Here is a 12,454-nt window from a genome sequence, read left to right on the forward strand (position 1 = left end):
AATAGATCTACTTCCGCCCTGCACAATCACTAACATTGACGACCCAATTGTTTTGACCTCACCAATTAAAAAGTGTAAGGTATGTAAACGATGAGCCAGCGTGCAGCGCCAGCGGCTGGTGTTTGAGCGGGTGCCCGTGACGTCACTATCGGAAGCGCCCGGGGCCGCGACCGGCCGGCCGGTAGTCCCTGCGCCGCTTATTGCTTGCCCGCCGCGCGAATTGAAGCGCGTGTCCGCTCCTCGACCCGATCGGGCCATGTCCTGCCTTTCGAACGTGACTAATCCCTAAAGTGCAATAAGTTTGGTGCGACATTATGAAAGTTTTCTTGATAGTGGTCTTTATTGCGTTTTTAATAGGATTAAGTGTGCAAGAAGGCTCGGAACCAGGTATGTTCTTTTGTGTATTAAACTAGGTATGTATACATATACATATTAACATGGTTTTATTTATTCCAAATTAAATATATATACAAAACATATCTGTTTAAAAAAAAATTAAATCGTGCACGACGTCAAAAACAAAGGCAATTTTTTTCTTTTGTTTTTATTACAAGTACACATTTACAATTCAAGAGAAATATTAAGGATATGTTTAAAAGAGGCAAGTTTTTTAAATGAGCTAGTTGCACTTACACCGCGGATGCGGTTCCCCTATCTGATGAATGTGCGCCATAGTACAATTAAAATTAGGTACCTATCTACTTTTAGCATCGCTCTTTCAACAAATTGCAAAGTATGATCATACCTACCAAGTCCAAATTAAGTTTTGATAAGATCCTAAGGCATTTATGTCTTGTGTTTTTTTATAACGCGAACTCCCCACATATAGATAAGGTAATACACCGATTTAAAAACAAAGTTTATCACTCTTGTGTGTAATTAAATTTATCACACAGGTTAATGAAAAAGCAGTACCCCATTACACAATAATTATCTAAGCTTAACATACCTTATCGTAGACGTCAACTTAATTATTGTGTATGACCCAAATATACAAAACTTTTTTGTTTGTGGACTTTCATAATTCATTACTATTTAAACTTATCTAATTGCACGGAAACATTATGCCGGTACTAAATGCTACAAGGTATCATTCATCGGCCTGAGCCAACCTATACCTAATAGGTATTCTTTTTTCTAAAGGTTGAGTCCCCACAATGCAGTAGATACCTTTATCTATTAGCTTATTACCTTATTCTACAAGTATATTACCTAGAAGCAGAATAAGGCCTACCTATCTATACACTTGGTCTTAACTTTCAGTGGTAATAGCAGTGGCTGGACACAGCGCGGAGCTACCGTGTAACGTGACCGCAAAACACCGGGACGACGAGCTACTTGTTGTCGCCTGGTACCGCGACGGCTCCAACACTGCTTTCACAAGGTACATCATAGGGATATTTCAGTGGTAGAGGTGGCGGGACACAACGCGGAGCTACTTTGTAACGTGACCGCAAAAACACCGGGACGACGAGCTACTTGTTGTCGCCTGGTACCGCGGCAGCTCCAGCACTGCTTTCACAAGGTACATCATAGTGACATTTCAGTGGTAGCGGTGACGAGAGCTACCTTGTAACGTGACCGCAAACACCGGGACGACGCGACGAGCTACTTGTTGTCGCCTGGTACCGCGATGGCTCCAAGACTGCTTTCACAAGGTACGTCATAGTGACATTTCAGTGGTAGCGGTCGCGGGACATAGCACGGAGCTACAAATTCAAATTCAAATTCAAAATGTTTATTCTGTAAATAGGCTTAAGCTAGCTCTTTCACATGTCAACTTATAACTATATATACATAATTATTCTATTTTAACATAAATGCATCCTTATCTTCTACGAATTCCTTAACCGTATAATAAGCTTTTTGTAAAAGCTGTCGTTTTACAATTGACTTGAATTTATTCATTGACAATTTCGTTAAATTAGATGGTAACTTATTATAAAAGCGCACACTGTTCCCCATAAATGACATATTATTTACTCTATTTAAACGGAATTTCGGAATCGCCAATTTATTTTTATTTCTAGTGTTAAAATTGTGTATGTCACTATTCAATTTATACATGTCGATATTTTTTCTTACATACATTATATTTGTGTTTGTGTTACTACCTAGTGGTATTTCAGTGTAGCGGTGGCGTAGCACAGGGTGAGCTATCTTAGTACTCGTACCTTGTAACGTGATCGCAAAATACCGCGACAGTTGCGGTTACGCTGTGTACGACTAGTACCTAGATATCTACCTAATTTCTATATCTATGTAGTTGCTACAAGTAGCTTGCTAATGTGACTTTTTATGTGCGTGGGTAAAACGGTACAGGAAGTAGGGTATTTAAAGTTTGGTCGACATAACGAATTTATATTGGGAATTTTCTCCGGTGTGTGCGAGTGGGACGTTATAGTCGAGTTCATAAAAATATATACACTTTTTCACCTTATTGCAATGGATTAAGTTGAAGAAATGTATACATATTTAATAAACTCGACTGGACTGGTTTGCCGGAGCAACAACGTGCGCCATCAGTGCAATAACCACGTAATAAGTACCCTTTTTGTTGTTTATGTTAATTACTTTAATAAGGTTATTACATTACATTATTGACCCTAAACTAATACCGTTTTAATTGGAAAAATTATGATTTAAAAAAACAGATACCTAATGACTGTAACTAAAATAATATTTCCTTTTATATGTAACAGTTATGACAGACGAGGGAAAAGCAAGCGCTTGGCAGCGGAGGCTGAGCGCTACCAGATGATAGTGGCAGAGGATGAGCACCGGTTGGTGATCCCTGACGTGTCGCCCGCCGACGCCGGCGCCTACCAGTGCTCCGTGGAGTTCGCGCGCAGCCCATCCACCACCACTGATGTACTACTCCATGTTATCGGTGAGTCAATTAGTATTGAAATTGAGAGGTTGAGGAGGAATTGTACTTACCCCGATTCTTGGCCTGTCGCCCGCCAACGCCGGCGCGGCGCATACTAGTTTTCCATGGAGTCGATACTAGAGACTAGAGACGATATTACAGGTAAAGAAGAATAAACTGACCTAGAGCTGTGCCGTTCTCGAGAACGTTCTCCGTTTACTATGGGAAACATTCTTGAGCGAGAATCTATTCAATATACTCTATGGCGAAAATGGCACAACTCTACTTTGACCAAGCTAACTTTGCACGAGCTCCACAGTTGACGTAGCACTTGACATGAAAACTTAGCGAGATCCGACTCTACCCTGATTCTAGGCCTATCGTGCGTGCTTCTAAACGCTGCGTCTTACATAATCGAACAACTCGTGAACGCGAAGCGAAGCGTAGTACGCCGCGTAAGACGTATGTGGAGGACCCGCGCGAAATCGCCTTTTCATACAAACGTAGTCCTCATTTTTGTCTCTGTATTTTAACATATTTAAAAATATTTTGAAACAAGTTGTTGTACATCAACCACAGCTATGCCCCTACGTGTGTTTTTTTTTCAAATTTTTAATTATCTACCTACCTAAGAAAAGCAGCATTTAAAAATTTGTATGAAATCTGTTTTTCGGTCCTAATTTTTACAATAATCAAAAAAGTCAACCGTAGGGGCATAGCTATGGTTAATACATCAAATTATGTAAAAATATTTACGTTATGTCAATATCCAGAGAGGAAAATGGGGACTACGTTTGTATGAAGAAATGGCCGTCCCCTTTTCTCTTAAATACCAAATATATATGTAACTCGGTATAAGATACCTAAGTAAAGTCTAAGAATAAAACGTGCGTCGGAAAATCAAGAAAAAAATATGCTCGATTAAATGGCGCCATATATTTGGCATATACTCGTGTAGATGGCGCCACCGTTTGATATTTAACAATTTTAATACATATCAGTGAAAGAACATGGGTCAAAGTCAAATGGCGTTCCAAAAAAAATTAAAAAATAAAAATCATTTATCCATATACATATACAATAGGTGCATATATATATATATATATATGTATTTGGATATTTTTGTCGTATATGTATGTCGAAAGATGGCACAGTAAATTTACCGTGACTACAAAATTTACCATGACAATAACCCTCTGTACACTCCATTAGGTCACGACGCCATCAATAGCGTTTGTTTTTCTCCGGCACAATGCATTCTTCCTCTTGGATAAATATATACTTATATTTTTGCTAGAAATATATAGTTTGTCAAGGGACTGTCTCATTTCAAACATAGACAGAGAGAATCATACTATCTTTGTCTTACACTAGTACTAGCATCCAAAAGAAAACGATGAGTATAGTTTTTTTTTGTTCCTATTTACTGACAAGATTTGCTTGACCAGCTATAGGTACCTAATTAACGAACCAGTGCAATGCTCTATCGAGTTTACCGCTACCGAGCTACCCGATGTTATCGATATGTACGAGCCAACACTAATGACAGGCGCTGGCCGGGCGCTTTGAAATTAGCACGCGCCAAACGATTTCAAACTTTATTTTTCCTTTGAGATTTTATGAAAATATGGGCTAAAACAAAAGAAGGAAGAAAATATGATAAAGGATAGATAAAGGAAGATAATAGGAAGAAAGCCCGTTTTAGCTATTTCTGCATCGCCGACTTTCATATGACAAAGTCTGAGAGTGCCACTATAAACAGTATAAACCTCATATTTTCATAGTAATTAGGTAATTTACGTTGGTGACATCTGCACACTCTACTGTCACCGTAGTGTGTGCAAAATTAGCTTGGTCCAACTCTACAATTCTCTTATCTAACCAAAATGTCCGATACACTCTATTTATCAAGAGTCGTTTTCGTCAACTGTCTATTAAACAAAGATAAAAATACTTGTTTTACCCGATCTAAGCATGTGTCGTAAAGCCTTTTAAATCACGGCTCCTTTGCTCTGACCACGTTCTGAAACTTTAACTCTTACGTAGTTTTCTAGTTTCGACATGTCGGTCTGTCTGTCTATCCGTCTGTCCATCCGAGGCTTGGTACCTAAATCAATCATGCCGAAAAAGTGGTAAAATAAAAACTAGAAACAAATACATATTTAGAGTAGGTAGGGGAGGTCCCCAACACGTAAAGTTTGGATGAAATTTATTTCGCTTCATACCTATAACCTATGGTGTGGGGTGTCGTTGGATAGGTCATGGGTCTTTCAAAATTTAATGGGTAATGGTCTTCATCAACCATTTTATGAAGAAAAAAAAATGGTTAATCCTCTAATTTTTGAACCATGACCCCGTGGACCCACAGAGGATATGAAAATTATCGTAAAAGTAGAGCTTAATAAAGACATTCAATCAAAACTACAGCGAACATGATCAGTTAAGCCGTTTTCGAGCTATCGCAAAAGTCTTCTCTTCATAGTAATAATTTTTAAGAAAAAAAACCCGACTTTAATGGGGGATGCCGCTGAAAGTTCACTTATTGTTGATGGTGCACTCTTAGATTCCAGACAATGAAATGAAAAAGACAGCATCTTTTGCCTAAATATGTAGAAAAGGAGTAAAACCACACACTTTTCTAGTAGCATTTCGTTTTTGTAAGGGTCGCAGTTCTAACCTAACCTAACCTACTTTTCTGATAGCATTTCGTTTCTGTAAGGGTCACAGCTCTAACCTAACCTACTTTTCTGATAGCAGTTCTGTTCTGTGAGAATCGCAGTTCAAAAACACCCACCCACCTAACCCACTTTTTAGTAGCATTTCCGGGTCCGGGTCTGGGTCCGGGTCCGTGTCCGGCTGTCAGGGTCCAAGTTTGGGTCAGAGTTCGGTCCGGGTCCGGGTCCGAGTTGGGGTCCATGTCCAGACCCGGATCCGGGTCCGAGTCCGGGTCCAAGTTTGGGTCTGGGTCCATAAGGAAGAGAACAAATCGCCAAACGTGAACTATATGTCATTTAAGAGAACTGCTGATGATGATCAGAATGGAAATTCTGATCATCATCAGCAGTTTCACTTCATCAAATGTCACTCTTTTAAATGTAAATGCTGGATTTGGTGATGAAAATACAAAAATCACTATATGTATGCCTTTCACATTTGAGGAGTTCCCTAGGTTCCTCGTGGGTCTCATCATCAGAACTCGACCTTGACAAAAATATGTCTTAAAAACTTAAGTTGCTTAACAAACATAAAGAAGAGGACAAATCGCCAAACGTAAACTATGCGTCATTAAAGAGTTCCATTCTGATCATCATCACCAGTTCCACTTCATCAAATGTCACTTTTTAAAATGGAAATGCTGGATTTGTTGATAAAAATACAAAAATCACTATATGTATGCCTTTCACATTTGAGGAGTTCCCTCGATTCCTCATGGATCCCATCATCAGAACTCGAGCTTGACAAAAATGCGTCTTGAAAACCTAACTTGCTTAATAAACACAACGACTTGATTTGTTGATGAAAATACTAAAATCACTATATGTACGCCTTTAACATTTGAGGAGTTCCCTCGATTCCTCATTGATCCCATCATTAGAACTGATTTTGACAAAAACGGGACCAATCTGTATGTATATACTTACAATTAAAAAAAGAATTTTCTAAATCGGTCCAGAAATGACGGATTATGGTCGTTATGGAGTAACAAACATTAAAAAAAAAATAAAAAAAACACAACCGAATTGAGAACCTCCTCCTTGAAATCTTGAAGTCGGTTAAAAAGACATACCTACATAAAGCGCTCGCGCTGCGAAGGTTGTGCTTGATACTTACTAATAGCTCCCGTTTAGGGCAGCCTATTGTGATTGTGACGGACTAGTAACTACGGAAATCTACCTATATACTGAGCATGGCCCGACATGCTCTTAGCCTTTTTGTTTTTTTATTATTATTCCTGTTTTTTATTTAATTATTCTATTGTTAATCATACTACGTACTATACATAGGTAGTAGGGTCTGATGTGTGTCACTTAACCCATTCATGGCCAAGAACCGCCGAGCGTACTCATTACGCCGGGCCACCATACAAACCGTTTTTAGCTAAAACGCATGACTCAGCTTATGGGTCTCGAGCCTGGCGCGAACGGTAAATAAATCGCCGATTATTATTACCTATACTATAATAAACAACCCCAGCTCCAGCTGAGCGTTTTATTGCCAAGGTCGCATAGGATAGGGTCTTACTATACATATACCTAATACTTAGTGGAAGATAACTATTAACTCAGTGTAATAAGGGCAGTCCAGGGACTATTTTACGCACAACCTGATCCTGATTAAAATGTTAATTTAATCAGGTGGTGTTGACGCAAAAATTAAATTGAAGGACATTGGCTCACCGATTCCACTATGAAATTGTGTACGTGTTGACGCTAGATGAAATTAACGCCAATTTTTTTTTATCATATTGTATAATTGAATTTTGATCATCCCGCCTGGACGGGTCTTTCGCGGCGGTATTCGACTGTCGACTTGTGGCGTTAATTGATGTCACGCGTAATTCTCTATATATGGCTACATCGACTTTCTATGACGTGATACAGTAAAAAAGTTAAGTGCAATGACAATGGGTTATTTTGTGTAGAAATTTTCACACGACGTATTTGCATTGCTCTTGAAAGCAGCAAAAAATATATCAGTTCACATTGACCTAAAATATCGACATATAGTAGATTGTAAACTAAGGGTAGAAAGTGAACCATATCACCCGAGATATTTTGGCGCTGTCACTGTTCCAGTGCAGTTTACCATCCGAATATCAGCTAATAAAAGGGGAACTTTCCGAATAGGAGAGATGAAAAATAATATGTAATTACAAGAGTTCAATGACAGTTCGGCTTTAACCGACTTAATAAAAGGTGGAAAGGTTCTCAACTCGTCATATTTAAGTTTATTTTATATGGTACCTACGTACCTGAAATAAAGTACATTGAACTGACAAATGAAACTCAATTTGCTTCTCATCATGCTTAGTCAGTTTTTCTCGAAGGTCAGTAGGAAGCGTGAGTTTATTAGCGTCGTGCAATGCTGGCAGATAGATAGTCATGTCTGAACGAAATTTACCTCCCTCAACACATCACAAATTGGTTCAAAATATATGCTACATCTAAAACAAAACTATCGGTATTGTCAACCTGTCAATACAAATTTCATAAATACCGCAAGTATTCGATTTGCATCACCGGAGATATTGAGCGATGTGATCGTCCTTTAACTGAACTCCGATGACTGATTTTGGAAATCGCTGTAATTTTGGCATAAAGGTGGTGTGTAGGTACCTTAAGTAAAGGTACCTACACAAAAATACACAATAGGTACACTACACAGACACACACACACACACACACACACACACACACACACACACACACACACACACACACACACACACACACACACACACACACACACACACACACAAACACACTTACTACATATTATGGAAATCGGTTTAAAAGCACCAGCTTAATACTGTAGATACCGGTTGCAGTGTGTTGTGTACCGAAGTTTTTCGTTTTATTTACCGACCGGGCGGTAAAACCGCGCTGCAAGTTTACCTATGGCGAGAAATAGCGCGGGATTAATTGGCTCCCTAGTTTAATGAGGATGCTGCGCCGGAACAATTCCGTCCATTTACACAACAATTATGCGGCGCAAACACTTCGTAATGTTAGCAACAATCATTCATCCGTGTCACAGTGAGTATCCGAAGCAGTACCTTGAGATATATGTTTTCCCCTCACTAGCTCGGAAAGCCGTCTTTTATCCTTTAAAACAAGCGGGGAAAAACGCATCATTTTATCCACTAGTGGGGAAAGTAATTTGACCTTGGATGGAGCGTGTTTAAGTAGCTTGACAAAAATAAAACGTAAAACGCTCATAATAATGGTTCGTTCGATATTAATTATCATTACATAAATGGTTTGAGAATCTAATAAAAAATACCAGATTTAGCTTTATTTAATGATTTTAAGTCATAAACCTTAAAATTCCATAATAAACGTTTGTTTTTTAATAATTATGTTAAATATAATTCTGAACGCACAAGTTAAGTCGATGCAATTTCAAAACACATCATTGACATTTCATACGTCAGAAATGTCAACATTGTCAACAAAAAATTTACTTAAAAACTTCTCACGTACAAGTACAGAATTTCCAGTTTTTTGTTATAGTATCGTAAAAAAATGAGTTATTCCAGTTGATGAAGATGATCTAACGCCTGTGGATGTTGCACTTTCCTCGCTATAGTGAGGGGAAAAGTTTTGTGTTACACACGGGTGCAAATGTATTTTACTTCTCGTGTTTCAATTCCACACTCGCGGGTAAAATACAACTTTGCACCCTTGTATAACAAATAACTATTTTGGGTTCCGTACCCAAAGGGTAAAAACGGGACCCTATTACTAAGACTCCGCTGTCTGTCTGTCCGTCTGTCACCAGGCTGTATCTCATGAACCGTGATAGCTTAGACAGTTGAAATTTTCACAGATGATGTATTTCTGTTGCCGCTATAACAACAAATACTAAAAACATAATAAAATAATTAAGTGGGGCTCGATACCAAACGAAACGAAACGAAACTTCGTCGTCGTCGTCGTCGAAACGTGATTTTTTTGCCGTTTTTTGCGTAATGGTACGGAACCCTTCGTGCGCGAGTCCGACTCGCACTTGGCCGGTTTTTTTATATATATCCATTTATTTAAATAAAAATCATGTGTCTAAAATACAATAAAATAATTACAAAATAAAAACAATAAGCTCTAACTTAAAACTAGGATTAAGGCGCTAGTCGCTATTGTTGGCCGTAAACTCTTACTTTCTAGATCTAGAGTATATATCTGCTTAACGGTTCAATAAAAAATTATGAAAAAATATATATATATATTAATCTACATTTTATGTACAACATTCCTAACGTTTGACTTTTTCCCTGTGACTTATAGTTTCTCCATAAAAGGAACATTACGACAGGCCGTTTTACGACTAACTTTGCTTATATCTCCTGAACGATTTATTCGATTAAAGTTATATTTAAACTAAAATAAATTCGCATTGGGTAAATAAATACTGATGACGATTACGTACACCCCCCGTCACTACAGAAAAGGTACCCCACGTCCATACTAATTTACAGGACTTTGTATGCAGGGGGGGTGCCTTTTCTCTGTAGCTGAACTGTACCTACATACTTAAGGTGAAGGTAGTAGGTTCAGAAAACGGAGTTTTTAAAAAGTCGTAGCACTTTTTTGAATCACAATACGGCTGCCATAAATTAAATTAGAAATCTTAAGGCCTTTCTCGAGGGACTGTATGCAATGCGAATTCTGTGAGTTTAAGAATTTCGCTCGATATAAAAAAATCACGAACATATTTATAAGGAATTATGCACAAAAGATAAAAATATGAAATGTGCTTCTAAAAATCGGCAAGTTCATGTTTGGGGGAACATATCGATTACTTTTTATTTGGTTTAGACGTACAAAAATATAAAATTAAAAACATGATATCCGCGCTTCCGGCCGGGCATGCACTTCCATCTCGCTCACGCTTACGCTCAGCGAGAGTGAGAGAAGCAAACCAACTTACTGGGCCTTAATGCTAGACTTTTTTAGGGTTCCGTACCCAAAGGGTAAAAACTATTACTAAGACTCCACTGTCCGTTTGTCTGTCTGTCACCAGGCTGTATCTCATGAACCGTGATAGTTAGACAGTTGAGATTTTCACAGATGATGTATTTCTGTTGCCGCTATTATAACAACAAATACTAAAAACAGAATAAAATCAATATTTAAGTGGGGCAAACGTGATTTTTATGCCGTTTTTTGCGTAATGATACAGACCGTACACAAGTACGCACTTGGCCGGTTTTTTAATGTATCTCATTCGTCCGGTTCTGAATAATATGTTATTTCTTAATAAGTTGTGACGAATACTTTATCCTCAGTGATATTTATATATTTATGTGGTCAACTCCGAAGTATAGCGTATAGCATCAGGTTAATGTCTCATATTTAACCAATATTATCCATAATTTCTATTGAAATAACCAGTTGTAGCACCTGGCAGCTCAGAAACTCATTATACTTTTTGGGAATAGTTACAGTAGGTAAAACTTTGACCCCCAATATGCCCCAAATCAAATATGTAACTGACTACTATCAATACAATATCAATAATGTATGACTGTAATATGTGTGTACACATCCAGACATCATTAGCTCCCTTTAGGTCGCATTATGAATAATGCAATGACCGGCGGGGAGAGTAAATATGACCTTCGACAAACATTGGCATACATTTTATTATTGCCGCCTTCCTGTACGCTGTATGAAATATAGGACAGAAACAAGTTAACTGGGATATATTACTGTTATATCGGCTTCATATCTACCATAATAATAAGAATAAGTTTTTGGCAAAATTTAGCACTTATCGCCTTTAGACTGTAGGTACTTTCTTTCCACAGGCAACTAATATTCATCGACACAATTTAATTCTGACAACCCCAGGCACAATTAGTTTGCGTTATTTTATCAGAGTTCCTCCTGTCTCCATCATCAGATCAGCTCCATGTCATCATAATATTGCATTGTCATCTGATCTACATATGTATGCAAAATTTCAGGTCAATCGGAAATCGGGAAGTCGGTAAAATTTTGCTTTCAAGATTTGACCCACACTAACATACATACTAACAGGGCAAGTTAAACAAAACCTTATAAAAAATTATAACGCGGGGGATCCCTTTGGGCAATCTTATATGTAAGTAAAGATATCTTAGGTACCTATAGATGTGTCTGTTGCTAATTTAAATATTCTGTTTAATGTTGTTGTAACCTTTTATTTTACATATTGTGTGAAATATTTACATAGGCATACCAAAGAGTTTTTATAAGTAGGAGAGAAGTCAAGATGTGTGAAGTCTCAGGAAAAAGTGTGCCTCTAATATGAAAGCGAAAGTAGATATTATTGATGTACGGCGTACGTACACGCGGTAACTTTTGTTGTTGAAAGTTGACGCTAGACAATTCAGTTGCCACAAAACATTATGGTGCATCTGGTTCAGCTATCAAGCTTGGGGCATGTTTTATTCTTAGACTATTAGCAGTCCTAATAATTCCGCTACTTGACGCTAGATGTCGACTACGAAAATAATAGTCGTTTTGGTAACAAAACTGATGTATGAAGTGAGCACTCTATGCTTACTTATTTCTCAATGACTGCCTTCTCCTCCACCTCATAATAAGTCATTCATTGCATACACTAAATAATGTATGACCTGGTGAAACTTGTGATTGCAGAGCCTCCTCAGCGGATGTGGGTGGGGCTGCAGAAGAATGGTTCTAAGATCGCATCGGCGACCGCGGGCGCCAACATCAGCGGAAACATCGGGCCTTATTATATTGGCGAGTCTGTCGAACTCTTTTGCGTAGCTTTCGGAGGTGGGTTCATTAAATATGGTAGTTTGGTATGGTACAAGCACTACAGGAATGCATCTAACATAAATTCATAATTGGACCTTGA

The 12,454-nt window shown here is 38.2% G+C and overlaps 1 protein-coding gene across 2 annotated transcripts in view; it reads left to right on the plus strand.

Moving 5' to 3' along the window:
• LOC134742131 (uncharacterized) overlaps window positions 1-12,454 on the plus strand; it is a 20,561-nt gene continuing 8,107 nt past the window's right edge. Inside the window, exons 1-4 of one of the 2 annotated variants that reach the window (XM_063675092.1) lie at window positions 1-387; window positions 1,264-1,384; window positions 2,703-2,890; window positions 12,232-12,372. In XM_063675092.1, coding sequence (XP_063531162.1) covers window positions 315-387; window positions 1,264-1,384; window positions 2,703-2,890; window positions 12,232-12,372 — 523 coding nt within the window. In that variant the 5' untranslated portion in view covers window positions 1-314. Of the gene's footprint in view, window positions 388-1,263; window positions 1,385-1,406; window positions 1,526-2,702; window positions 2,891-12,231; window positions 12,373-12,454 lie in introns of both variants that reach the window. The other variant, XM_063675093.1, reaches the window with a different exon arrangement.

The sequence above is a fragment of the Cydia strobilella genome, chromosome 6 (genome assembly GCF_947568885.1).
Source record: "Cydia strobilella chromosome 6, ilCydStro3.1, whole genome shotgun sequence".
In the NCBI taxonomy this organism is placed as follows: Eukaryota; Metazoa; Arthropoda; class Insecta; order Lepidoptera; family Tortricidae; genus Cydia; species Cydia strobilella.